The sequence below is a fragment of the Eufriesea mexicana genome, unplaced genomic scaffold, assembly GCF_001483705.2.
Source record: "Eufriesea mexicana isolate 0111107269 unplaced genomic scaffold, ASM148370v2 scaffold1589, whole genome shotgun sequence".
In the NCBI taxonomy this organism is placed as follows: Eukaryota; Metazoa; Arthropoda; class Insecta; order Hymenoptera; family Apidae; genus Eufriesea; species Eufriesea mexicana.
Genome location: NW_016909703.1, coordinates 158,591 through 186,107, shown reverse-complemented (window position 1 = coordinate 186,107; position 27,517 = coordinate 158,591). Strand labels below are relative to the sequence as shown.

General features: G+C 42.8%; 1 protein-coding gene across 1 annotated transcript in view; it reads left to right on the top strand.

Annotated features, from left to right (window-relative positions):
• The window catches only part of nmo (serine/threonine-protein kinase nemo), a 141,451-nt gene that overhangs the window by 48,640 nt on the left and 65,294 nt on the right, over window positions 1–27,517 (top strand). Inside the window, exon 6 of the mRNA XM_017901305.1 lies at window positions 11,407–11,513. Within this exon, the coding sequence (XP_017756794.1) occupies window positions 11,407–11,513 (107 nt within the window). The remainder of the gene's footprint in view (window positions 1–11,406; window positions 11,514–27,517) is intronic.

Genomic DNA, 27,517 nt, shown 5'->3' with positions numbered 1-27,517 from the left:
ACCAATAAATTATATATTTATAATTACATAAATATTATTATTAAATATTTTTAAAAATTCCCGCGCGTGTCGTGCTGCTAATTGAGCCATCAATCGATAGAGATTTTATCACCCAATAAAAATTCGTGCCGAAATAGAAGTAAATTACAGCCGAGAGATATTTTTCGCGCTTAAATTTAAATATTCGCGAATTTATCCCGCCTTAACTCGGATTTATAAATAAATTGGTAAGAACGTTGAAAGTAGCCAGGAAATCCCGACCTGTTCCGACCTGTACCACGATCTACGACTCTCCTCTGGAGCCCGCGGCTTTACGTCTCGTAAATTCGCGCTGGCGCGAAATTTGCGATCGCCCTCTGGTTGGCAGAGACGCGGAAAGTAGCGAAGGATCGAAAATTCGCATCGCGTAGGCCGCGTCCGCGCGGCGAGCCGTGTTATTGCTCCGGATAATTGCGCTATCTCGCGGTGCGATCTCCGGATAACGCAAATATTTGTCCAGCCTGGTAATATTGATAATCTATGCTAATTGGACAACGCTGGCAGCCGCGTTCGGTTCGCACGAGTTAATCGATTAACTACCGTCCAAGCCGTGCTATTAGAATAACGTCGGCGCGCGCGAGCGCTCGGGCTATCCTTAAGGGAATATCGATGGCCACGAAAAGGAGTTATGCCTCCTCGTTGACGAGCTTTCATTGAAATTTAGCATAAACGGCCGAGCGTAATGGCTTGTTACGCAGTGATCAAATTCGAGGCCTGCAAGGGAAGATGATACCCTCGACTGTTTGCTATTCGACAGGTGACTACCAATCGCAGCTTCCTTCCATTTCACGGCTCAAAACGACTGACGAAATTACCCTCGTTCTAAAATTAATTCTCTATATCTATTTACCCACAATTTTTTTTTTTATTTTCGTTATGGTAGAAAATATCGTTGATCACACAATATCATAGAAAAGCTTCGATTCCACAAGTTCTTGTGGATAGAAGTGGAGAAACTAATTTCTTGTACTTTTCTTAAGAGTTAACGAATTAATATATTTATATAATAATATTTAAATATTCAGATCAATTCGCAATATAATATTTTAAATAAAAAGATTCGCTCTATTTAGAAAATTTTTCTCTATCTCTCGCTCTTTCTCACTCTTATTAACACGTGTTTACTATTTCACGATTCTCACGTAACTGTTTCATTCTGGCACATTCTTCTAAACATATTTTATCAATATTCACACTAGATTCCACTCGAACATATTATATTTATGTCATACCAAATCACTTTCATTTAGTCTACCTTAATACCATTCACACATACGAAACCAACACTCACAGTTCTATTTTAGTGTATCAAAAAATTGGGGAGAGAAGGGTTGTAGGGGAATCCTGGTATAGTTTTGGGAATTTTGTATAGTTTGGGACATCAAATAATTCTACGTGTTAATTATTATAGATTTTTTATTTACTGCTCAAGAAAATATCGTCAGCTCTATAGTAGAAAATCTTTGAACTGCTATCCTTTTTTAGCCAAAAAATCGTTGAGTTTAAAGGGTTAATCCGATTCTAAAGATCGTTATTAATTAACCCTATTTTAAACTATTTTACCTCGATATTCGAGATATTATTTAATAATGATCTCTAGAATTTGATTAAATGGTGACTCAGAGTGGCCTCTCTAGTCCAAAGGGTTAATATCTCGAATTCAAAATTGCCCAACGACGCGTGGAATATCTCGGTAAAATAGTTCTACGTCTTGCAATTAATTTTCACTTCTTAATTACCGTTTTGAAAATATCGTCGACATTATGGCAGAATATCGGAGAACAATGTTTCCGTAACGAAAAGATCGACAAGTGCAAAAGGTTAATATATTGTATAATGTTACTTATGTCGCATCTTTTTAGAAATTATCGCAAATTATTTCCTAAAATTTGGAATTCTATATTTCCAAGCACCGCTTAACTTTCACGAGTAAACCGTAGACAGGGCAGAGCCGCTTTATAAGCGTCGCGAGAATCCCACATATCGAGCGACACGTGTCAGCCATTAAACACTGTCAATCGCGGACCCAATCCCAGCGAAAGTGCTATTCGTTACCTGGTCTGGAACAATGGGATCTTTTTATCCTGATCGGCCGGCCGCGCACTACACGCGGCGAAAATCTCTTCTTAAATCCTCGCGACTAAACAGAGACTCAACCTTTCACCGCGATAGATCCGTGGATCGCGTTAAAACTCATCGATCCGATCGATCATTCCCGTCCTCGCGTTCCGCCGATTCGTCGCGTGGGCGTTCCTCCGAGGGACGCTTCGCTTTATGAACACGCGTCCAGCAAGCCCGATCGCACCCTGCGATAAGGTTACCCCTTTTACATCGATAACGACGCGTTAATTCCGCGTCGCGATCCGTCGCGATAATCTGCTGGATCGTCGGACGATCGGGACAGCGGGAATCGGCGATACGTCGCTGTCGAAGGATCCCGGAGTCTATCGGTAATCGGTGCTCGTCGGCCGCGGATCGACTGGCTTATCCGCATCGGGCCGATCGTCCAGAGAAATGACGACTGTCGGTTTTTCACCCCGGCTCTTTTTTCCCGCGCGATCGCGATCGCGATTGACGGCGACGCGGTTAAAAGTGTTTCGATGGCACTCGATCCACGCGGCCCGGTGAAAAGCGAGCCGGGAAATCGCGATGGAGCCGCAAACGCGATTAAATCTCGTCGCGAATTCGAAATAATCGCTGCGACCGAGAGGTCACGATCGATCAATGCGCCATTCTGTTTCGCGCCGATAGATTTTCACTGGCTAACCTCGCGAGTTCTCGTTTTCGTTTTCATTTTCGTCCTTTTCCGACTTCTTGGCAGTTATTCTGATTTTCGTGCGAGTGTGGTTCTCTTGGTCAGCGAGGAATTTGGTGCAGAAAGTTTTGAATTATTGGGAAATCAGAAAGAATTTAGGGATTTCGTTTTCGTCTTCTTCTTCTTCATCCTTTTGTATATTTTTGGCAATTATCCTGGTTATCCTACGAGTGATGGTCCATTGGGCAACGAGGAATTTGGTAGAGATATTTTTAAAATATCGCAAATAGGGATTTCGTTTTCGTTTCTGTCTTCTTCATCCTTTCCCATATTCTTGGATAATTATCCCAGTTATCCTGTGAATGTTGGTTCCGTTTGTTGAACAAGAAATTTCGTAGAGAAATTTTTGAATTATCGAAAAATTGAAAGGAAATTAGGAATTACGATGGTGTCTTTGTCCTTTCCCATATTCTTGGAAATTATCCTAGTTATCCTGCGACGAGTGTTGGTTCCATTGGTCAGCGAGGAATTTCGTGGAAAAATTTTTGAATTATTGGAAAATCAGAAGGAAATTAGAGATTTCGTTTTTGTTTTCGTCTTCTTCTTCGTCCTTTCCCATATTCTTGGCAATTATCCTAATTATCCTGCAGATGTTGGTTCCATTGGTCAGCGAGGAATTTCGTCGAGAAATTTTTGGATTATTGGAATATCAGAAGGAAATTAGAGATTTCGTTTTTGTATTCGTCTTCTTCTTCGTCCTTTCTCATATTCTTGGCAATTATCCTAATTATCCTGCGACGAGTGTTGGTTCCATTGGTCAGCGAGGAATTTCGTCGAGAAATTTTTGGATTATCCGGAAATCGATAGGAAATTAGGAATTACGTTTGTGTCTTTGTCCTTTCCTATATTCTTGAAAATTATCCCAGTTATCCTGTGAATGTTGGTTTAAAGAATTTAGGGATTTCGTTTTCGTCTTCTTCTTCTTCATCCTTTTGTATATTTTTGGCAATTATCCTGGTTATCCTACGAGTGATGGTCCATTGGGCAACGAGGAATTTGGTAGAGATATTTTTAAAATATCGCAAATAGGGATTTCGTTTTCGTTTCTGTCTTCTTCATCCTTTCCCATATTCTTGGATAATTATCCCAGTTATCCTGTGAATGTTGGTTCCGTTTGTTGAACAAGAAATTTCGTACAGAAATTTTTGAATTATCGAAAAATTGAAAGGAAATCAGGAATTACGATGGTGTCTTTGTCCTTTCCCATATTCTTGGCAATTATCCTAGTTATCCTGCGAATGTTGGTTCCATTGGTCAGCGAGAAATTTGATGGAAAAATTGTTGAATTATCAAATGGAAATCGGAGTAAACGAAAAACGTCTGTTCGATGTTCGACTTTGGTTTCTATTCTTCATACTGTAAATTATTCAATAGAAATCCTGTTAATATCTCAACGTTACGAGACAGACTGATGATAGCAAGTAGTTCACTGGAATGGGTTCTAAGAGGATCGTAAGACCAGGGGTTAATTAAAACTCGATTGGGATCTGGGGAATAACTATTGCTATTCTCGCTAATTTTAAATTAATACCAGAATTAGCAACAGATTGGGAGTAGATACGAATAGAAGATTGGTACTAAATATTCCACGCAGTATGTTCAAAATCATCTATTATTTCCAGATCTCAATCGTTGAATTATTCGTGAATTATTCTCTTAGCTCGAAAATAGGATTCGAAATTAGCAAAGAAAAATCGGGGGATGGTACGAAAGTAGCCGAATTGGGGATTGTTTAAAAAACGGAAAAGGACGTTTGGACGATTAGGTGGAATTCGAACGATGAACCGCAGTCGGCGTTCAACGATCAATGAAATCGAGTGAAAAGCGTGGAACGTGGAGGATAGTTCGGTTTAATTTCACCTTTTGCTTCTTTTTCCCCCTTTTTTCTTTTTTACGGCAACGCAGGGGGAGACTGATTCAATTCCTCGCGATAGCGTTTGACGCTGTTGTCGATTCCCAAGCATCATGCGTTGTTGGTAAAGCGTTCGAACGATAAGTGTCTCTCGTTACGCCGAAGAATCCTTTATCCTATCTATCGATACTCGAGTCGAAAAAATAGTCCAAACGACCGCACGTTTGAACTATCTTGAACTGTCCCAAACCGCTAGAATAATAGAAAAAAAGAAAGCAACGATGAGAAAATCGAAAAATAGAATCCTGTATGAACAGGAGAAAATGTCATTGATGAAACGACGAAGTATCGAAGCTCGAATGAAATGTAAGAGAAAGGAAACAAATTGGAAATTAACCCTTTGCATTCGACGATTTTTGTCTAGAGAAAGGTAGAAATTCAAAGATTCTCTGTTATAAAGCTGACGAATAAACGACCGTATAATAATTAACGCGTAGAATTATTTGAATCACACATTATTACGTTACCTTAAATTTGAGATATTAATTAATATCGATCTCCAAAAATTTATTAAACGGTGACTGAAAGTCGCCTCTCAAGAGCAAAGGGTTAACACTAGACGTATCAAGCAGGGTGGAATGACCCTTTTCAAATTTTACTCTATAAATCGTACATTCGTTGTTATACCTTTCGCTCATCTAACTTCCTTTAAATTCTAATATTATCTGATTGTTTAATTTCTCGCATTCCATTTTTCTCTTAACTTACTTTTTACCGAGAAAAATTCTATGCATAACTTATATAACACTAGGGGTCATTTGAACACCTATAGTAAGAATGGGTGTGTGTAAAATACCGGTGCGTTTAGTGCAAATACGAGATAAATAAGAAAAGCAGTATAAAATTAATGGGAAAAAACGAAAACGGTAAAACAGGAATTAGAAATTCAAGGATAACGACTAAGACAGGAATTAGAGACGCGAGTTAACGACGTATTTGAAAATCGACTTATACTGGAAAAAGAAAGAAAAAAAAATATATACATACATATATACATATATATTTGCAAAAATAAATACACATGCAAATATATATATGCAATATATACACACAATAATGATTAACGACCATTAACCACTCACCCTTGACCGGTGGTCAGCCCCTTGGCACCCCCAAACCAGGCCCAATCGGGAAGATCCGTCCGGCCCAAGGAGGAACCTTCAAAGGAGTTCCTAAGCCATCACACGACCTTTATATACCCGTCGATCGACCGAAGATCGACGGAAAATCCCGAACATTTCCGATTTCCATAATAATTACTTCTCTCCTATTATATCCCAAAATTTCTTAATTTTCCCACTTCTATTATAAATTTTTGCCCTGAGCAAATTACTATCGACAATTTTAATGTTATTAATAATAAATTTGATAATTTATATAATTTTTATAAACTATAATTACACTCGCACTTTCATAAGATAAATTTCATACCTATACGTACGTCAAAATATTTTTATTTCTCCTGTATTTTTTGCTAAAATTAAGTATTACGCGAGAAGTGAAAACGTTAGAAGAGTCATTCTCGTTTCGAAAATTAAGTGAGAGTTCACTTTCTAACATTCGTATTTATCTAAAATTACGAATGATTCGGAGAATTTCTCGGAAACCGAGGGTGACAGTGCGATTTCGATTACGGTATATAAAGGTATGCTTCGCGAGAATAATCACCTAACGAATATTACGAATTAGAAAAAAAGTTAGGCTTCGAAAATTTGTTGGACAGCGTGATCGGTATGGACTTTCCTCGAAAATTCGGTTGATCCACGATACGACCAGCATCAGATGTGGTAGCTCGCCGATTGCCATTTCCCGTGGCCGAAATTCCCCATGATCGGTTCGCCCACTGTCAAGGAACGAGTCGATCGATCTTTCCTCGCATCTCGAAACAGGTTGCCGCGAGTTACCGCTGGCACCGCGACCTCGAGCAGCGTGCACCTCTCGATTCTCGCGAAAATATCCGGTCGCCCGTGAGCGTGGCTCCTCGTGGACGCGTCTGGTACTTGGAAATATCGCGTACGAAGCGGGCCATCGATCGTATTTCAAAAGAGAGACAGCTCGAAAGCGTGGAACGTCGGCAAAGGCTGCGCTTAGGTGTTCCAGGCCGAAGCCAGCCGGACCAGTCGACTTGCATACCACGCCAGGTTCGCAGCCAGCCTCTACCTGCATTCCAACCTACCAGTCGACCTCATTCCGCCATTATACTATTTCATTCTCCTCTGGCCTTCTCTCTTTCTCTCTCTATGTACTTGCATGTGCCTCTATATATATTACATATCTTCTCCGTGTCTCTGCGTCCCGCTGTACTCGCGAGATGGGTAAATAGAAGCGAAATTTCGAAGGACACGTCTGGATCGAGGATGAATCGCGAGTATGGCGGCCGAGGGAGCGAGTATAGCGAAGGATTTTGGAAAGGAAGACGCATACTTATCGTATAAACAGGCAGAATGGGTAGAGTAATTGGCTTCTCGAGTCGGAATAGTCGTCACAGGAGATAAGGTCTGATCGGTACCTTATTTCGTAGGTAAAGGTTTTAATATTTCATAGCGGAGACCAGGAAGAGAATTATGGTAATATCGACGTTGGAATAAATGTCGGTATAATGTAAGCAATTATAGAGATGTATAAAATATCGCGGGAATAGGCAAATAATCCAGGAGATATTACTGGTTTCATCGTGTGCGTGCTTTAATCCCTAGACACACCGTTTGTCCACAGCCGATTTCCTGTACCTTTCTATCAGGCTAATTTCATTCCTTCTTAATCTATGTCTTCTCCGACTACCGGAGTATACCTTTGAAACGTGCTATTGACCAAGACACTTCAAGCAGCGCATTAACCTACTCCTCTATCGCGAATCCGACGTGGTTTCTCGAGTGTTTAGACCTCTGCTAAATCACACAGGACTCTGGCGTGGCTTTCGAAAAATTAATTTTATGTCGAAAGAAGTCATCTGAGAAACTTGTAGGACCGAATCCCCACCAACCCAATCATTCTAACATCATGGCAGAAGTAGAGTAAAACGCTTCTCTTATTGGTAGAACTGGTCCCTTCCTATTAGCCCGGTCATAGAGCACCATGTGACAAAGAAAGCGAACAGTAGTTGATGCTGTGTGACGTACGTGCATCAATAAAGTTGCATCAGCGCCACTTCGATAGTCAATGATAGCATTCGTCAGTTATCCATAGCGCTGGAAATGTACTGGGATTTTTGGATACAAAATCTGAAGAGCGCGATGGCGCTGCTTGGGATTCAAATGTTGTATTCTGTCTTCAGGGGTGAATATAGGGAATGGTGTACCGGAGGTAAAGGTTCAGAAGGATGCGAAGGATGTCTGTCTATTTATGGAGGATTTGCAAGCCTTTATTGAGAATTAGATCGGGTCATGGTTAGGGTAGGGAATGTAGTATACTAGTAACATTTCGATCCTCGCACTTCGAAATACTCGAAAGCCGAGCACGACATCGGAAAGAAAGGGTAACTTGAACGAGATGGAATCGATGGAGAGAGGGTGGAGAGGTTGGATTTATAGCGGAAACGGAGGAAGAGGCTGTCGCGATGGCCCGGTTGGATGCAGCCACCCCTTCGCTTCCGGCCCAGCCGAGCACGCGGCCATCGTTCGGGTGGCGCAAAAACTTTCGCAGTGCTTTTTATCGCGAAACTTGGTCCTCCGCTGCCACCCTTTCTTCGTGGCGTGGCTCGTCGATCGAGCCGCCCTTTATTTCTCTTTCTATCGCGAAATTACCGTGGAGAGGAGCTGCGGCAGGGGGTCGATAAGTTTCTTGCGGACAAGGGGTGCTTGTGATTACCGTGACTCTGGTAATTGCCGAACTTTACGGCCGCTGTTTTTCCCCAAGATATATCGTGACTTTTTAGCCCGACCAGTGTGCCACTCGGATTAATCGCGCGGCTTTCACCCGTTTCTCCGGCCGATACGCCGTTGCCACACGGTGTTTAAGATTTTTCGGGGAACCGCGTGAAACGAATTCCGAGAAATTGCCCTGGAACAACGCGAGACGAATGCTGAACAGTGTGAAATGAAAATTGGTCCCTGTTTCATCGTGTATGAAAGCTGGCGAGGTCCATTCGGCAATTTCGACGCGGGATTAACGCGTGTTTCTTTTCCTTGGATAAGAAGACACTTGGTGCAATCGTTTTAACCACTTCGGTACGGCGCTTACCGGCCTCGAAACCTTGTCCGCAGCCATAGTGCACGCGTGACACATCATACCGTGTATCGACGACGAATCCGTTTTGCTCTTTTACAAATTTATGATGAGGAAATCTTCGAAGCCCTGAAAGCTTGTTTGCGTTACAGGCAGCTTTACTTGTAATGCAAATCAGCAGAGCATATGTTTTTATTACGATATTTCCAAATGTTCACAATTTTATTTTGATAAATGAGAAATTAGAAAATTTAATTCAGAATTATTGTTTTAATTTAGTATAGGTCTAGGAGTTATAAAAATTAAAACGTAACATAAGAAATAGAAAACGAAAAATCTGGGAAATAGGTTTATTATATTATTACTTACATGAATCTATAGGGACGTATCCCTACAGAGGAAAAGACACTTTTCGATGCACAGCGACAACGAGGGTCCCGAGTCAACGGGGCCTGGTTTATTTATTTACGACCACCCCCCATGACTCGCGGACGGTCAGTCAGCGACGAGAGTCTTCATTTTTCGAGAACGATAAAATAACTGCTAGTAAAATCGGATACCCTGCCTTCGATTGCTTAATCCCGCCTACGATAATCCCTTCGAATCAAAACCGTACTGTAATAACTCCCACTAAGGGCTTGTAAAAAGGGTCATTGATCAGGGTAACTTACTAGCTGAACTGTAGAACCAAAGTAAAAGTTCTTCATCGTCGGCTGGTTAGGTTAGGTCGTCGCTCGGCTGTTTGTGTTCATTTTTGGCTATCGACTATAGTCGTCGCTCGTACCAAAGTGGTTAACCAAGACGATGCACCAAGTCTCGAATCGTATCGAATACTATCGAATCAATTTCTTAATTGATCCATTTTCTTCTCCCATGATCGCATTTGTCACGGTTGCCATCTTTCCCCCTCCCCTGCGTCCTGATTTTTATCAGAACCGACGGTCAGGAAGTTTAACACCCCCGGTTTCTCATAATTCGATGGCCGATTGTGCTCTGTGGGATCGCTGGAAGGAGACCCGAGCAACTCCCCTGCCACTTCCACTTCCTCTCCCAACGGTGTGCACCCTCTACGTGGCACCCCCGGAACGCCGAATTCCGTTAACCGAACGTGGACACGATTAATCGAACGAAGCGAGCGTGGGCCGCGACTTTTATGCGCAGTTCCATTAACACGAGTGGATGCTTCTGGTAGCGCGGGCTTCCGTCCGCCATTGTCCGCGGCTTAACTTCCCGAAGAAGTTTCACCCCGTGAAGCCGGGGCCAAGCGCTGTAAATTACCCCGGCGGGTTTATTAAGGCCAGCTACTTTCGTCACGGCTCGACGTCATCGGGCTCGATTCTCCTCTCTCTCTCTCTTCTCTATTCCCCTCCTTTCCCCCCGTTTCTCCTTTTTTCCCTTCATTTCGACGGATTAACTTGTTCGAGGCCGGCGAAGGAATCCATTAAGCCGACGGATCGGGAACGAGAGTCGCCTGATTGCCAAGGTTTTCGTCCTGCAGACACGGCCCCCGATCGATCCCTGGATCTTGATCCACGTTGTCATTTTATTTTTCGCGCATAGATTACTTTCCTCCCCGTTTCCTTCCCTCTCCCCTCTCCTCTTCTTCCTCCCTCGTGTTTTACTCCGGTTTCCGCCATTGCGATTTTTACGTGCTCCTAGAAACCAGAAGATTCGCGTGGGTTGGCCCAGAGAGTAGTTTCTACTGTGTCTGTCGTTGGCATCAACAGGTGACGCTTTTATCGAGCCAGCCAGCCTATAGATTCTGTTCTCCGATAGATTGCGTGGTTTAGAAAAATTCCAGAGTATTAATTATGCGCATCGAAATACCTTCACGGGTATTTTATAATCATGCTTGACCGACGCGCAGAAAAATCGCGATACCCCGACCCCTAACGAGCCCCGAGATAACTCGACGCGCAAAAACACCCCGAGCGAGGAGTCCTGCCGTACAAAGTGGATAAACGCGTTGCGCGAATCTAATCCGAAGCTTGTTCCCAAATAAACGAGCGGTATCTGCCGTTTCCATCTTATCCTCCCCTATCTGTCAACGATTCTATAATAATCCATCCACCCGTGTAATCCAGCTTTAACTTCAATTACCTCGCATGTTCGCGCTATTATCAGCCCGTATCGGGCGTCTGCCTGTAACAAGCGCGACGAGCGTTTCCTCGATTGCGCGAAGAGGGGAAAAAGGAGGAGGAAAGCCGGGAAAGGGGACCGGTCTCGGGCGAGTCGTTCGAATTGATTCCCGCGCGTGTACCCTCGCGATTAGCTTCGATAGTTCGAGCTGGTTTTATCGAACTGGGAACATAGGGAGTTAATATTCGTTGGTTCGTTTTATCGCGAGTCGTCTGGAGTCGTGTAAACGACGCCGTGAGAGAATCAGCGGGTAATCGAGGCTCGTTCGTTCGACGAGCTTTAATTTCAGTTAACATTCGATGATTGTTCATAAATTCCTTAACGAGCAACCGCACAGATACGTGATCACGGAGCTGCTTCAGAGCGACCTGCACAAGATCATCGTCAGCCCTCAGCATCTCAGTCCCGATCATATCAAGGTCTTCCTGTACCAGATCCTCCGAGGTGAGTGAAGATGTTTCAAATTTATTTTACTTCGAATTACCGTAGATCCCGTTCACGGGAAGGATCGGCTCCTTCTGTCGCGGAGTCGCGCGTGATACTTGGCATAGCCACCGATTCAATATTAATTAAGATTCTCGGGTTTAAGTGGGATTCTTTTGTGCGAATGGTCAGTGGGAAGGATATGTGCTAAGTAGCAAAACGATTTTTCGTTTCTAGTAAGAACGCTGCTTTGCGATAAACTCCGCGTGCACACTGTGCACAGTCTTCCGCGAATCGTCTAGTTACCGACAATTTAAAAACCCATTACTCTCTACCAAGAAATAATTACCTGTTCGCGGACGCAGCTGTGTAATTTGCCATCGAAGTTGCACGAAATACTTGGTCTAGTCGCGAGTTTCTCTCTCAAAACGTTGCATTTCTTAGCCAATTTCACGCTGTCGAAACGGGGAGCATCATCTGCAACGGATAGACGCAGATTTCCGTTTCGTTTCGCGGTTTTTACGAGCGGACGTCACGTCCAGCTGCAGTTCGAAGGCTCTAATCGACGGAACAGGTATCAGGGGGGAGCGTTTGGTTGCGCGTGGAGGCCATTTTGACGGAACTCCGCGAGCCTTCTCGGTTCGTTAGGCACGAGTCAATTTCCTGCGAGGCTCGCGCTCCAGCAGTGCCGAAACCCGCCGATCTGCATGCTTCCCCGCGAGTACCGCGGGAATCGCGTTGATTTTTCCCACAAGGACGCACAACCAACGCGGAATTTCGCGATTCGAGCGCATAAACTCGATCGTTAACCGGCGAATGATCGAAAAACCGGTAGGTGAAGCGGAGGGAACCGGGGACAAGCGGTTTTAGTCCCGTTTACTTCGCAGCTTCGCTAGTCCTGTGGCATAGTTCTTTAATATCAATGGCAGACTTCCGAAGTGCCAATACTCCCACGTTTGGCACGACAAAATAAAATCTAATAACGACGTTCCTTTCGTATCCAGCATATATGTAAGAATATGCCTAGGTCAGATATGGACCGAATCGTTATTTTATTAAGAGGTAACAGCCCCTCTTAGCTGTCTTGTACCAAAAGGGGGTTGGGCACGATGTACCCTTAAACATTACCACCTCCTCCACTTTGCCTTTAGTCAAATGCCTATTGTCAATATGACACTTATGTCCCCAACAGCGTGTACCATGGCTATTCTGCCTAATTAATTAATCTTCGACTATTCCTTCGCCGATTTACTGCATTTTACGTTTATTCGGGTACTGCCATGGATTTTTATCGCTTCTCGCGGGAGAACATGGCGCCCGAGTTCAGAGATCGCAGCGTTAACGTGTATCTCGGTTACCATAAAAATTCTTAAACGCAGCTGTCAGTCGCAAAGCGGATAGATCCGTTGACAGTAGTTAGTTGGCAGTATATTGACTCCAGTTTGAAACCTGGACTCCCTATTCCAGTCCGTATGTTTTCCCGTTAGTGGAAATTTTAGCGACACCCTGTACGATTCGCGCGAACTTTGGTGACGCAGTTCCAGCGCTAGGTTCAATGAAATGGTGTCTCTTTGAAGTGGCAAATCACGCTGGACACCGAGAACCGTGGCCTAACTTCGCACAAGGGAATAAACAATTCTGTGTAGCAAACGACGATAGAACTTTGATCGAGCTTTCGCCGTTTTGGTACCTCGATGTTGGTTTTCTTTGACACTCCGAACAGTTTCTGATATCGATTAACGATTTCGTCAATTTTTCCCGCGAATTGTCAGTTTTATTAGATATATTGCTTTCTCCCAATTTTTCCCGTCACGTAAACATCGTTGGCTCTTCAAAGCGCGGTGAAAATTCTTGCACAAACGGAACAAAAATCCGTCAACAAAAGACGGATTCTTTCATTGGTTTTCCCCGATGGAAACGCGTTTCCGTGTAATTAAATCTGACGGGGTAGCGCGATGGCGGGCACGGGAACGTCGGCCGAGGGCAAGATCGCTTTAAATCAATCAGCGTTCGCGCAATCGGAAGTGAAATAGCCCGTATCAAACGTATTAATTCGCCGCGTTTTCCGTTCCACCCCGGTGCACCTCTGCCTTCGTTTTTCCGTCGTTTCGTATGAAAGGCTTGTTATAAAAGCGTCTGGCTCGATCGACGGAACGGAAACGACCGCGTGGCCACGCGAAACGCCCGTTAGAACCAACGAAACCGGAAGCGCGCGGGGTGAAGGAGGAAACGACGACGCTACCAGTTTCCTCTGGCAACGCGAGTTAGACGAATCGCAATGGAAATCGTGGAAAATCGTTTTTAGGAAAATCCCACTACCAATGTGTATGTCAGTGCGATTACGTTTGAGTATATGCATTTGAGTGTAAAAAGCTTGTCTGTCATTTTTATTTTCTGTGAATTGGCCAGGTTTCTACAGAGACCTGCAACCCTTTGCACTCGAGATTTAGAAATAATTATGCAGTATCGCAGAATGCCCACATCGCGTGTAGGTGACTTTGGTTTGGAAAGTCACCGAGGGTTCGAGGGCCAGGTCATTCGGAAAGACCCCTGCGATGCGTCAGGCCCTTAGCATGACCATATTTGGTCGTGTTGGGGGAGGCTTTTTAGGAAATATATAAGGAAGGCAGAAATGGTTGAGAGAGGATTCGTGAGGGAGGATTCTTGATAGACGCTTCTTCTTGGGAGACAGTGCTGGAGAGTTGGTTGTAGTCGTGTTATGAGTTGTTATCGTGTTGTTAGGTATAATTGTGTCGTAGTCGTAAGAGTTTAGTTGAAATATACCTATCTATATTCGTAGTTTTTACCGTCACCGCATATTGTGTATTATTTTATGGCTAATAAATAGTTTTATATTATTTAACAACCACCCATGTGTCTACAATTATATGTGACGAGATTTAGAAGTAATTATATATGAAATATCGATATGATATAGAGACAATTTTTTTCTTTTCCATTTTAGTTATTATAAATTTAACCACTTGTGCTACCAATAAATTCACAGACGCGTGTGCCAGAATGGTACAATGTTTCTGCGACAAAAGAATTACGACGTGCGTGGCACGTCTTTCTAGCGCGAGTGGTTAATTAATATTAATTCTAACATTTAGTTAGACATCATAGGACTTAGAAAAATGTAAGAAATGTCTCGAATTTTTATGTATTCGAAGCAAAGAAATCTTCGAGTGCAGAGGGTTAATTCTGCGAATTTTCCTCGATACCGGTTCCGTTCTTTGGATTGCAGTGAATCTTCGTTTAAATTTATCTGTGTTTAGTGTCGATGATAGTCTATAACTCTCACTGCTCGGGTGTACAACGTTCGCTTGGTAAATCCTTCTTCTGAAGGGCCCAAATGCACCGCAGGTAAATATTTGAAAAATTATACTTTGACAGTTCAGCAAAGTCCAGGAAAGCTCACAAAAATCCAAAATTAATAGAGTAACAACTTAAACCTCTCGCCATTCTTTTATCCGTTCCCACATTGGATCTGTATATATCAGAAAAGCAGAAAGCACTACGTGAAACGTCTTTGACAGAATTCCGACTCGAAATCACTCGGGATCGCTCGAAAGCCCAATTTCGCAAACTAGACTCGCCTATCATCGCGGACTGCTCGAAGCTGACCACAGAATCCGTGGAAAAAGCGGAACGACGATAAACCGCGATGAGTGAAAATCATAATTCAGAGGAGGACGAGGGAAAAGGAGGCGAAAGGGCGGACAGAAAGTGAGATGGATCGTTCTGCTCAGCGAGGACGCAAGAAACGCCTTGGAAAGCTCTGGAGTGCCTGCAGGTAGTTAGACTTTCAAATGAGGAGGGATTTAGCGTTAACAAAGAAGCAGGAACAAATGAGGGAATACATCGTGGGCTAGTACGAGAACAGCGTGGAAAAGGGTTGACGAGCGTCTACTCTTGCCGCTCTCTTGATAACAATTATCCTTCCTCGAGGAAAAATCGCTGGCTAAAATGGGGGGAAGGAAAGATCGGAATCAAACCTGTATTTTCACTTAAAATTTAATCGTGCTGCCTTTTCGAATAGCGTAGATTTAATCTTAGCATATTTGTTATTCTCGAAACATAATTTTAATCTAGGTTCGCGATGACTGGTTGTGATCGGTTTTGAGTGAAGGAAAAATAAAATTTTTAGATTGGACAAGGAGTTTTGGAAGGATTTTGGTTTAGGAGAGGGAAACTATTAGAATTGTAATGGCTATAGCAATTGAATAGGATTTTCCTGTATTATTTATGCAAGAAAATTAGCTCAACACGATGTTAGACGAAAATGTCAATAAAATTAAATTTTTCAGTCAAAAACCTATTAGAATTGAAATGGCTGTAGCAATTCAATAGGATTTTCCTGTATTATTTATGCAAGAAAATTAGTTCAAGACGATGTTAGACGAAAATGTCAATAAAATTAAATTTTTCAGTCAAAAACCTATTAGAATTGAAATGGCTGTAGCAATTCAATAGGATTTTCCTGTATTATTTATGCAAGAAAATTAGCTCAAGACGATGTTAGTCGAAAATGTCAATAAAATTAAATTTTTCAGTCAAGAACCTAGTTTCCCTTTGATATTGTTTAGTTTTATGATTTATGTGTATATCTGTTTAACATTTTGACAGGTCAGTCGTATGTGCATCCCGTCTGTTGGGTCTGGTTCCAAGTATTGCTGTCCATAGTCCTTGTCTTTGATTTATAATTTCTTAATCCTCAAAAAGGACGGTAAGGCACGTCTTCCATATAGTATATTGCCGTCACAACACCCCCACCCCAAATTAACTTTTTGACTACTGTGGTCGCCTAAAGGCGCTTAGAAATCTTGCACTTGTGATACTGTGCGCACCTGAAACCTTAAAACCTCGTACTCTAAACTCGAAACGAGTTCTGGGTAATTTCTTTAACCTGTTTCCTATTTGTTTCGTCGATTTCCATGACATGGAACCGATTCTAGAAAGAAGAAATCGTTCGAAAATTTACCAAGAAATTCGTCGGGACCCCAGATTCTTCTGGACAATCGGTGATCCCATAGATCGCGAACTCGAAGTCCCTTCTGCTGAGAAATTTCAAGTATGTACAGTAACAATTTAATGCAAAATACAAAGAAATAAATAACCTTGTTTCGATATAGTGGAATACAGTGTTTCGATTATTACTCGAACATGCAATAATTTCTCAGAAATGCATACCTAATGAAAAATTTCACCGTTCTCGGTGTACATCGCAAATGGATTCCTACCGTGTAACATGGCTGCCGTAGTCAAAGGGTTAAGTACAACCAGCGCGTATAATTTTTCCGCAATTAGTTGCGCAAGGGGTTGATAAAAAACGACCCCGTGCAGTTAAGCTTCTTCGTTGTTCTAAAATCCCGTGTCTCGAGGAGCTAATACCCCGCTTATAGCTTCGTTTGTCCTTCCAAGGCGTTTTGTCCGACGGCGGAAAAATAAAACCGCAATAATGGCGTCAGCGGTTTACTCGGGTAATTGAATCGATGCGCCGTATGCGTCTCTAGCGGCGTTAATTGGGATTTGAAACCTTAAAACCTCATACTCTAAACTCGAAACGAGTTCTGGGTAATTTGTTTAACCCGTTTCCTATTTGTTTCGTCGATTTCCATGACATGGAACCGATTCTAGAACAGCGAGCCTCTATCCATCCTCCAAGATCTTCTCCTACCGATCCGGAAAGAAGAAATCGTTCGAAAATTTACCAGGAAATTCGTCGGTACCCCAGATTCTTCTGGACAATCGGTGATCCCATGAATCGCGAGCTCGAATAACAATCTTCCCCGTTCCACGAGGCGTCGAAAATCCCGGGCGGCTTCGAAACTCGGCGAAAGATTAGAGCAATATCGAGTATCCGGGGGGTTTAATTAAGCTCTAGTTTGCCGATTTGGATAGTGGAAAACCCCCTGGAACGATATCGGCTCCGTGAAAAGATATCCATTGTCGGGATGAGCTTTATTCCAGCGTCGGATTTCGAGCGATCGTTGAGCGAGGACACGAAGGCAACTCTGGAGCGTAGAAACAAGAGCGAGGAATTTCCTCCTGCTTTCTTGAAGAGGGGAAGAAAGGTGGCGGAAATAAAGAGAGGATGGAAAAGAGGAGGAAAGAAAGGTGTAGAGGGTCCTCTCCAAGGTTGGTTAGGTTGATTCAGGATGCTCAGTGCTTTCAGGAATGAATGTAGAAAACGAACAGGTACATACTTAATCTTTTTCTCGCGAAATGGCGAATCTGACGGGGGGTTATGGTCGTCCCCCACGATATCGCGATGTCTTCGCGTGGTTCCCACGGTGCTGCCAGTTTGTATCACCTTGGTCGTAGCGCCATGATAGGTAACAGATAGAACGCAAAGGAATAGAGAGGGATGCGTTTCGTCCTGGGCCTACTAGTGGACTCGTCATTAAGGCTACCTAGCAGGCCCCCCACTCTTTCTTTTTTAACACTATGCCGTCCTAAAAATCGGGAACCGAAGAATAACCTAATAACCTAAGAATTGGGATTCTTTTGTTTGGCACCGGTAAAACTGACTCATCATTCGCGCATGGTACCAACGTGGTGTCATCGGCATTTGCTCGATAGTTTTCGCATGACACCATCGTGGTGCCACCAGATGCCATAATGTTAACATTCATTTAATTCGCTAAGTATAATTACGATAGAATACATACAAGAAAGAATCGAAAACGTATAAAAATTACAAATGAACAGTTAAACTATGAGATCGATGGCTCCAATCCTATCAGGCCCTGTCTTAGATAAGGAAGGTCTGGAAGTTATATAGAAGTTATTGTGAGTAAATGTATAAACTGATAAGAATATTTATTGAACACAATATCAGCACGATATTAATTATAATTAAAACTCGTAAAATAAATTCGCTTTTACCTGGGATATAATCTCTCGAAGACTCTCTCGTACACAACGTCTATTTGTAATGACTGTCATTCACCTACTGATTGTTTTTCGCGACTCTCTGTCATACTCGTCACACACACATTCTTCCACACAAACATTCCTCGCACTCATACCACACATTCTATGACAACCACTACCACAGTTATTATATATAGGAAACGGAGTGTATATATGTACAGGAATAATGGCCGCTACAAGGGTAAATCGGACTGATTCGTCGAATCGCGAAGAGGAGAGGAAAGGTGCTTGTAAAAATTTACGTCGCGCTGGCCGCAGCGTGGAAGGGGTAAACAGGATCGTTTCTATTCATCCCCCGAGATCATCTCTGGATCCCCGCGACGTTAACGCTCGTCTTGGTCCGTCCGACTCCCTCGAATTACCCCGCCATCTTTCACCTGCTGCCTCGTCCCGGTGCACAGTCTCTGTATCAGCTCGATTTCACCGGGTTCACCCTAATAAGACTCTAATTTTTCGCCGCTGCCTCCTTCCACCCTGAGCCACCCCGCGAAGAATACCGGCTACTCGAGCTGACGCCGCTTTCCGTCGCGAACATCGATGCTCTTTTACTCTCTTTTCCTTTCTTTTCCTCTCTTTTTCGTCTTCCCTCCTCCACCGTCTACTTCGTTAAGACAGTTGTTACCCGACTCTTAGCTGGAGCCTCGAATTTCACCGCCGGCTCGACGGCTGTCTCAAAATGGCGAGCAAAAGGCTGATAATCCTGAGAGTTACTCGGAGGAGGAGCTCTGATGTTTGCTAGTTGCTACTTGCTACTAATATAAGGTCTAGGAGAGTGATCAGTGTGTTGGGGAAGTAGGTGAGATTCTCCGTTTGGATTTTGGTTTCAATGTTGGGGACTTCGGTGAATCGTAGAGATTCCTTTCGTGGCTGTTGAATTTTTCTGAACAAAAGGAGATCGATGAACGACATGGTCTGATGTCCCAGTAGGAATTTTTAATTCGACGCGTTGAGGGGTACGTTTTCTACTTGCGCAATCGTGTGGATTACTCGCCGAGCTCCGCAAGTCTTCGCGCGACACACTTCCCTATCAAGCCGGAAAATCGTTCGAACGATCTGCAAGTCAAGCGTGAATTTCGTTTCTGCGTGACGACCGTCGATCGATGATGCAACGGAGCTTACTGCAGTCGCCGTTGCGCACTTGTCGCGCGAAAAAGCTCACTGTAATTGTCCCGTCTCGTAAAGTGCGTCTTCCTTCATTCATCTTCCTTCATACACTTCGATTTTTTAATTAAATACAGTTTAGAAAATTTTGGGACTCTCGAAAATGAAAAAAGCGAGACCATGCGTAGGTATTAACCCTCTATGTCAACGTGTGACCTGGAAATTACATATTCACGTAACTATTATTTAAAAGTTGAGAATTATACTGTAATGAGAGTATAAGAATTATGAGAATATTATAAATAAGATTATTAGTAAGATTATTAATAAAATTACCTGTGCCAAGCCAATGTTTGTTGTTTTGGCTAGAAATTGATATTCTGATTTTACGGAATTAAATTTTTCATAAAACATATTTACAATGCATTAAAAAATGTCTGCGTGTACCACAAATAGTACACGTGGTACAGAACTTGTTAAGAATATAAGTATAGTATTATCCCTTTACACTCAATGATTTTTTGGCTAAAGAAGAGTAGGGGTTCAAAAATTTTCTACCATAAAGCTGACGATATTTTGTTTAGTAATAACTAAGAAATCGAGTAATAATTAAAACGTAGAATTATTTGCATACAGTTACATTATCTTAAATTTGGTATATTAATTAATATCGATCTTCGAAATTGTATCTAATTGTGACTGAAGATCATCAAGTGCAAAGAGTTAATACGTTGAATACCATGGGGGCCACCGGTGACCCACCGTCAAAATTGATAGAAATATATATAATTTAAACAAATGTCAACATTTAGAAATTTTTATTATTACCATCGTTAATTCAATAGTGACTCCCGTTACAATTAACATGTCAAACATGGTTATACATTGTAACCTATATATCGCAGATAATATTTCAAAATTATATGTATCGCATAATATAAAATTCATCATGGCGCCACGAGCAATCCCTGTGAATCTAACGTGGCATTCAACGTGTTAAGTATAATTGAGAATTATGCTACTGCATAAACAAATAAAATAAAAACTATGAAGAGTAAAAATAATTTTGGACTCGTCACTGCCGAGATGTCAATCTTGCAAAAGATATCTTCCATAAATTTGAATTATCGACACCCACTCGAGTTAAATTCAGCGGCCCCTTAATACCGTTGATTAACCCCAAGGAAAGAAGTGGATCAAGGAAGAAGGCAAAAATAATTATCGGAGACATTGCAAATCGACGGAGAATTAAACGCGGATTCGCGAATACGTTTTCGCGAAGAAGTCCCACTAGAGAGGAAGCGGAGGCTCAGCGATCGAGCCCTTTCAAGCAAGAATTCACAGGGGTTGCGAAGCCTGCCGCGGAAAGGGAGTAACGACACCACTCGTGTCCGTCCTTCGACGAGAACCCTTTTATCCGGCGGAGAGAATCAAAGTCGCGTCTCAGCGTGGATCAAAACCGGCATATTTTCTTCCTCCACCCCTCCATATGTTTGCACCGCGTCTTTCGCCACCCTTAACTCTTCTCCCTCCCCTTCGCTCACCCCTGCAGTTACTCTCGATCCTCCATTGCGTGCGATTTCTCTCTTCTTCGTCCATCGCTGTTTCCTTTCTGGATGGATGTCGATTTAATTCCATCGCGACGGTCATAGTGATCGTCGAGCATGAACTATTCCTGCAGAGAAATTATGGTGTTCATTCTTACACTCATTCCCAATTCACAGACCGTTACGATCCTCCATAAAGACGCGAATCCTTCAATTAGACATTTTAACTAACATCCTTCGAACCTCTACCTCCATCAGGAAAAACCCAGACCTCTACCTTATCCCTATTTCCATGCATACCCTCAAGAACAAGGGACCCGAATCGAAGGGACGATGGTTTACTCGTTTATAACCAGCGTCCCACGATTCGCGGACACCTCGACCTCCGAAACTAACCCCCCGAGTCAACCCCCGTAAAAGAATTAGAATTTCCCAAACCTAAACAAATTAACAATTTGTTTAAACTTCCACTTCCATCTACCAGTTCCGAACCTCCTGTACATCCCTCCAACGAACACGCCGCCAATAGGAGAAAAAACACACCCACCACTTAGACATCTCGACAGGCAATGGCAGCAACAGACGAACATATAAAAATACACGACACCAAGACGACAGACAGTACAAACATGAAAACAACACAAACGACACCACGGTAGAACGCATATCGCTAAGACATATTGTAAATTGCTGTAGATATATCGTAATTAAATTATATTTAAACCTTCAAAAATAGTTTACGTTCTTAGAACGACGTAAACCTTCGCCTGAATTTTTCATACGGTCGACAAGAAGATTCGGACGAAACATATGGTATCTTTTATATTTTTGTAATTTTTATATTTGTCTAGCGACCATCATTATTCTCGCCCTCGCCACTATATGGATTCGAGGTCGAAAAACCTCCAGTTCCTATATATATATATGTCACACAGTATCTACTTCGCTGAAGAGTACTTCGAATACTCAGATTTACTGCAGAATAGAGACTGGATTGGTTTCAGTCTGTATTTTCGACTCGACTCTGACTGAACGCAGCGCTTTACAATAACTCGCAATGACAACTCTCAATAACGCTCGCTCTAAGGCTATCTTAACTCTGCCTCTATCTTCCAGCAGGCCTCTTAAGCCTGTCTGGAAGGCAAGGACCTCGCTCGAAGGAGGAGAAAACTCCCTCCACGCAACGCTCCAGGGTAGGAGGGATTCCTCCTTCAGGTTAGGCTCTCCGAAGGGTCACCCACGCGGGGACCCTTCCCTAGAGGTGACCGCGGACGCGTCACCCCCAGTTTACAATGGGGAAAACCGGGGTTGCGCGAGGCTACCTCACGTGGCCTGGCCTCGACTTCTTAAGACTCATCAGACTCTAACGGGACCTTTGTACCTGGCGAGGTGTTCCCTATAGGAGCACTTCGACCATCGTGCCTTAACGGTGTCTAAGAATATCCTACATGTAACTTCCCGACCTTCCAATAGTATCCCAGTGTGTCTAAGGCAGGGTCTGCTAGGGTAGCCTTACCGATGAGTTCGCTAGCAGACCCAGGACGAAACGCTTTCGACCCTTCTAGTTACGTCATCACCGAAGATACCTGCGACCAGCTGACATCAAACGACCGTGAGGGAAGACCCCCACATTTGTAAACGTCGTGGAATATCGATTGACGTTAGGTTATGACGAAGAACGAGGTATTTTAACCGTTCGAAGAAATGCACGAGGAGCAATGGGAATTGCGAAACCCGTGAAAGTAGGGACGTATGTGCTCGGAGAAGAATACTTAAGGGTGAGCAGTGCGTAGTTGTTGATAGTTTCCGACGAATTGTCGGGGGAAAGTTCCTAGAAAGCGGGGTGGGTTACGTATTGCCCTAGTGGTTCCCTGAAGTTTATCGGGTTTGTTAACTACTGTGTTCAGGAGTACTCTGTTCGGGAATCGTACATAAGTATTCGCAATACCGGAAATTAACGAAATACTATTATGACAGCGTGACCATAAAAATGGTAATAATGTATTTCGACTTTATTTTTAATTCTATTTTCATCGGTAGAGACAGAGGGGTTGCTGAGATCATGATAAAACAAATTCACAGATGCGAATAGTTTATAATAATTTATATAATATGATATAGGAATAATAATTTATACAGGGTGGGTCACCACGTATTGTCATCTAGATATACGTCATTGTTATTATGTATAGCGAAAAATGTTTCACATGAAGTTGATGGTACTAGCTTTTTGGAGATAGACGTGTAAAGGACATATGAAGGTCATTAATATTTTTTGAAATGGAATCATATATTTTTTGTTACATCAACTAATGCTCCTTTATATTCTTTACAAAAAAGTATTAACCTATTTATGTTATATATATGATTTCAGTTAAAGAAATATTAATGACCTTCATATGTCCTTTATACCCCTATCTACAAAATAACTAGTATCATCAGAAACCATTCAACTTCATCCGAAAGATTTTTCTCTATGCATAATAATAATGACGTATATCTAGATAGCAATACGTGGTGACCCACCCTGTATAAATTATTATTCCTATATTATATTATATTATGTAAATTATTATAAATTATTCGCATTTGTGAATTTGTTTTGTCCTGATCTTAGCAATCCCTCTGTCTGTATTGATAAAAATAGAATTAAAAATAAAATCGAAATACATTATTACTATTTTCATGGTGACGCTGTTGTAATGCTATACCTAATATACTACTAACCTAACCTAACCCTGTATAATTCTTTCTGGAAAACAAAATTTTTGCTATCGGAAAACTTGTAGGTACTAACTGAAAGAATTCTTGAAGCGGAGGGATTAATTTTTGTCTTTAGGATTTTATAGAAATTTAATCTCCTCTTTTAAGATTCTCCATCAACCCCGTAACTACCCCTAAATCGCCTCGTAAAAGGGAACAACGTGGTCGATAAATCGAATCGATCTAAACGTGGAAAAAAATAAACTGAAACGAAAGATCCTTCGTCTGCTCGCCCCGTGGTCGTTCCTTTCACCCCGATAAACGGTGCTTGCAAGCACGCGACGTGCCTCGAGACACCCTAACGTCTCGGAAACGCCATGGAACCTGCACCACGCGACTCTGTCGCGATTCCTGAAATCGATCGACGGAACAGACGAGAGGCATCCTCGCTCTGTGTCTCGCGGCAGAATCGTCGCGTAATTATTTTGAAAAAGTCTGCCACCCACCCACCCCCGAGCTTCCTCAACTTTGTCCCCACCGGCGGCTGAAGAATCCCGAGTTAATTAAACCCGCGGTCGCTCTTTTCTCAAAGCGGCCGCTCGAAAGCATTGCTCGGGAAAAATCTTACTTTAAAGCGGTCGCGATTCTTTCTCCGCCCCTGCGGCTCTCTTCACCCACCCCTCGCGCCGAGCCACGCCGCGACGCGACGCGTTCTCCACCCCTTTATCGGCTCCTCACTCTCTCTCGCTCTCCCTCTCTTCCTGTGTCTTGCTGCAGCTTGCGTCCCATCCCTTCTCATCCACTCGTGGATATGCAAATAACGGGGAACACGCGTCGCGGGAGCGGAATTTTCGCGGAGGGAACCCAGTCGCGGAGTAATAATTATCGACCCCTTGGTCAAACGTGGCACGCGAAGAGTACTTATTTTGGATGACGAAGAAGAAAAAATTCGGAAATTTCTCCGTGTCCTTTCGGGCTCCAAAAATTGGCGCTGGTAGCCCAGGTGCGGCGATAACGCGGCGGCACAAAGGGGCCCCGTGGTGAGTCGTTTGTAACGCTAGGGTACAAAGGGGCACCAGGATAAATCGTTTATTGGTGGAATCGATATTTAACGTCGAAGCTCGACATCATTGGATAAAAATCAGCGTCGAGGGCCATCAGCACCTAGAGTGCCAAAGTTTCCGAGAGTTTGGCGTCGTTATTATTATTTTATTTCTGACTCGCTGCAATCCAGCATTCCTACGGCACTTACGTGATCGTTGGACTTTGTCTCGGGTGTTACTCGAGATAAAAATACGCCTGGGATTCATATTTTTTATTTTCGTATCAAGGATCGTCTAGCGGTAGGTTATGGGCAGAGGCGAGTCTCGTCGGGCGTGCCAAGCGTCGCCCACTTATCTGCCAAGATTCCCCGCTTCCAAAATTTTTCCCGTGTCACTCGATGCTGATTCAGAGTCGCGATTTTTCGCAACGCAGTCACGCTTTCTGAACAAAGAACGGAGCAACTGGGTCGCGTAGATTTAATGTACCGTTTAGCCAGCGTGTAACAAAGAGCAACTAAGAATTTGTCCGACGAGTATGGAGTAAAATTAGATTGTCCGATGGTTCCCGTTCTCGAATCTAGCTCGAGCAATCCCCGAGTCGAGTAATATCGAGTGCACCCTCGAATAAAATGGTATTAAATATCCAAGATCGAGAATTTTTGCCCTGACCTGCGAGAGTCGAAAGATGAAAATTAATTTCGAAAATTTGTACAATAATTAAGGCAAGGTAGATCTCAATTATTAATAGATCTCGCAAATTGATCGCGTCAGGAAATTAAGGGGTAGCTAATTTTGGATCGAAAATTTGTCGATCTTTGAACCCCAGTAGTTTCGCGAAAAATCATTCTAGACTCGTGATTTTTATTTTAAAAGTTACGAAAATTTATACAGTAATTAAAGTGTAGGTAGATCTCAATTATTAATAAATCTCGCAAATTGATCGCATTACGAAGTTAAAGGGTAGTTAATTTTGGGTCGAAAATTTGTCGATCTTTGAATTACTGTAGTTTCGCGAAAAATTATTCTAGACTCGTGATTTTTACTTTAAAATAAATCTCGAAGCATCTATTTTAATGCACCATATTTCGATTTTTAATTCTTCGCACTCTTATTACTATATCATTTTAAACACAATAGCATGTTGGAGATACGAAAGATAGCGAAATTCGACGCCCCCCACGGATTCGCAAAAATTTTTTTCGGACATGTCATTTACACTATCTTAAAATTCGAACCTTTCTCTTCAATTCAAAAAAAGAATCACGTAGCTACGATTTTTTCTTACAAACTTACAGCGTTTCGAATTAACCCTTGCATTTCCTACATGAACTTTATTACCTCCAACGGGGTTGAAACCGCGAAAACATGGAAAACCCTGAATCGCGATTGGTCTTTGTCGTTCTATATCACTCCCTTTACCTCGTTACTACCACCGTTGACACGGAACTATTTTTCCCTCGGCCAGGGAGGTCTTCCTCTTACCCTATATTTCGTAATATTCCTTAAACTCGAGACCGAGGGTCCTCAACGCCCCCCGGTTCCCCGTCTGGGTCTCCATTTCTCGACACCCCGGTCCTCCATTTCTGATTCTTTCCGAAATCGCGAGGCACCCTCCTGCCACGTCTCCAGGGTCTCCAATTACTATCGAAGCGCGAGGAAGGGCGGGAACTCGACTTGTCCGAAATTAACGAGGAAGCTTGGCAGGAAACAAAAGCCACCCCTCGCGAAGGGAAGGACGCGGAGCGACGAAATGTTAAAACGTGGAAAATATTCAGCTATCTCATCGATGGCAATCGAGGATGCTAAACTCGGTCCATCGATCGAGCGTTTCACGGAGGGGTGGAAGCGCCGAATACACGGGGGTGGCGGCTAGGTTTTGCGCGATCGATCCTCTTTACGAGAGCTGTCCGTGGCACTCGGGTGAAACGAAATTGTCGTGGAGCAGCAGGAGGGTCGCGAAAGGGAGAGCAAGCAGCGTGGGACGGCAGATACGCGCGTTAATTTATCGTCGTCCTATTCCGACTATTGCTCCTGCATCCACGAGCAAAAAGATCGATCCTGCGAGCGAAAAATCCGCGTGTCGCGACGACGAAAAATTATCCTCGAATCGGAAACTTCGTTTCGGGATTTCTTACTGGGGTGGCACCTGCATTTCCAGCGGAATTCGCTTTTCTTTGTGTCATAATCGCTGATTTCACGCGTGGATTGTCAAAGCGAATGTTGAATACCTGGTAACCATATTTCTACTGCTTTTTATTCGTACGGAAGAGATCATATTTTAGCTCTGTATTAAATTAACGTACTCGCGAGTTTAATATTGGGGGTGGTCAAAAAGTAGCATTCGTATTTTTATGATAAATGAGACAATAGTGATCTTCCTGCTTTTATTTCTTTTTTCATGGAAAGGACTGTAAATGATAAGGTTTTAGGTTTTTAATAAGTAATATTACTTTTATTTTACTCATCTTTGGTTTTAATGATCTGAACTTCTTACATACTAAATACGATGATTCATACATCAGTTCATGCATCGTTCATATTCACACATATACATGAAATTTGGATCGCGTTCAGTGGGATATCACCGATTTACAATTGATGCTTCTGGTTTCCTTTTACAGTAAGAGTTGATCGAAGGGTTGTAATTAAAAAGTTTTATATAGTCAGGAGTTAAATTGAGATCGTAAATACA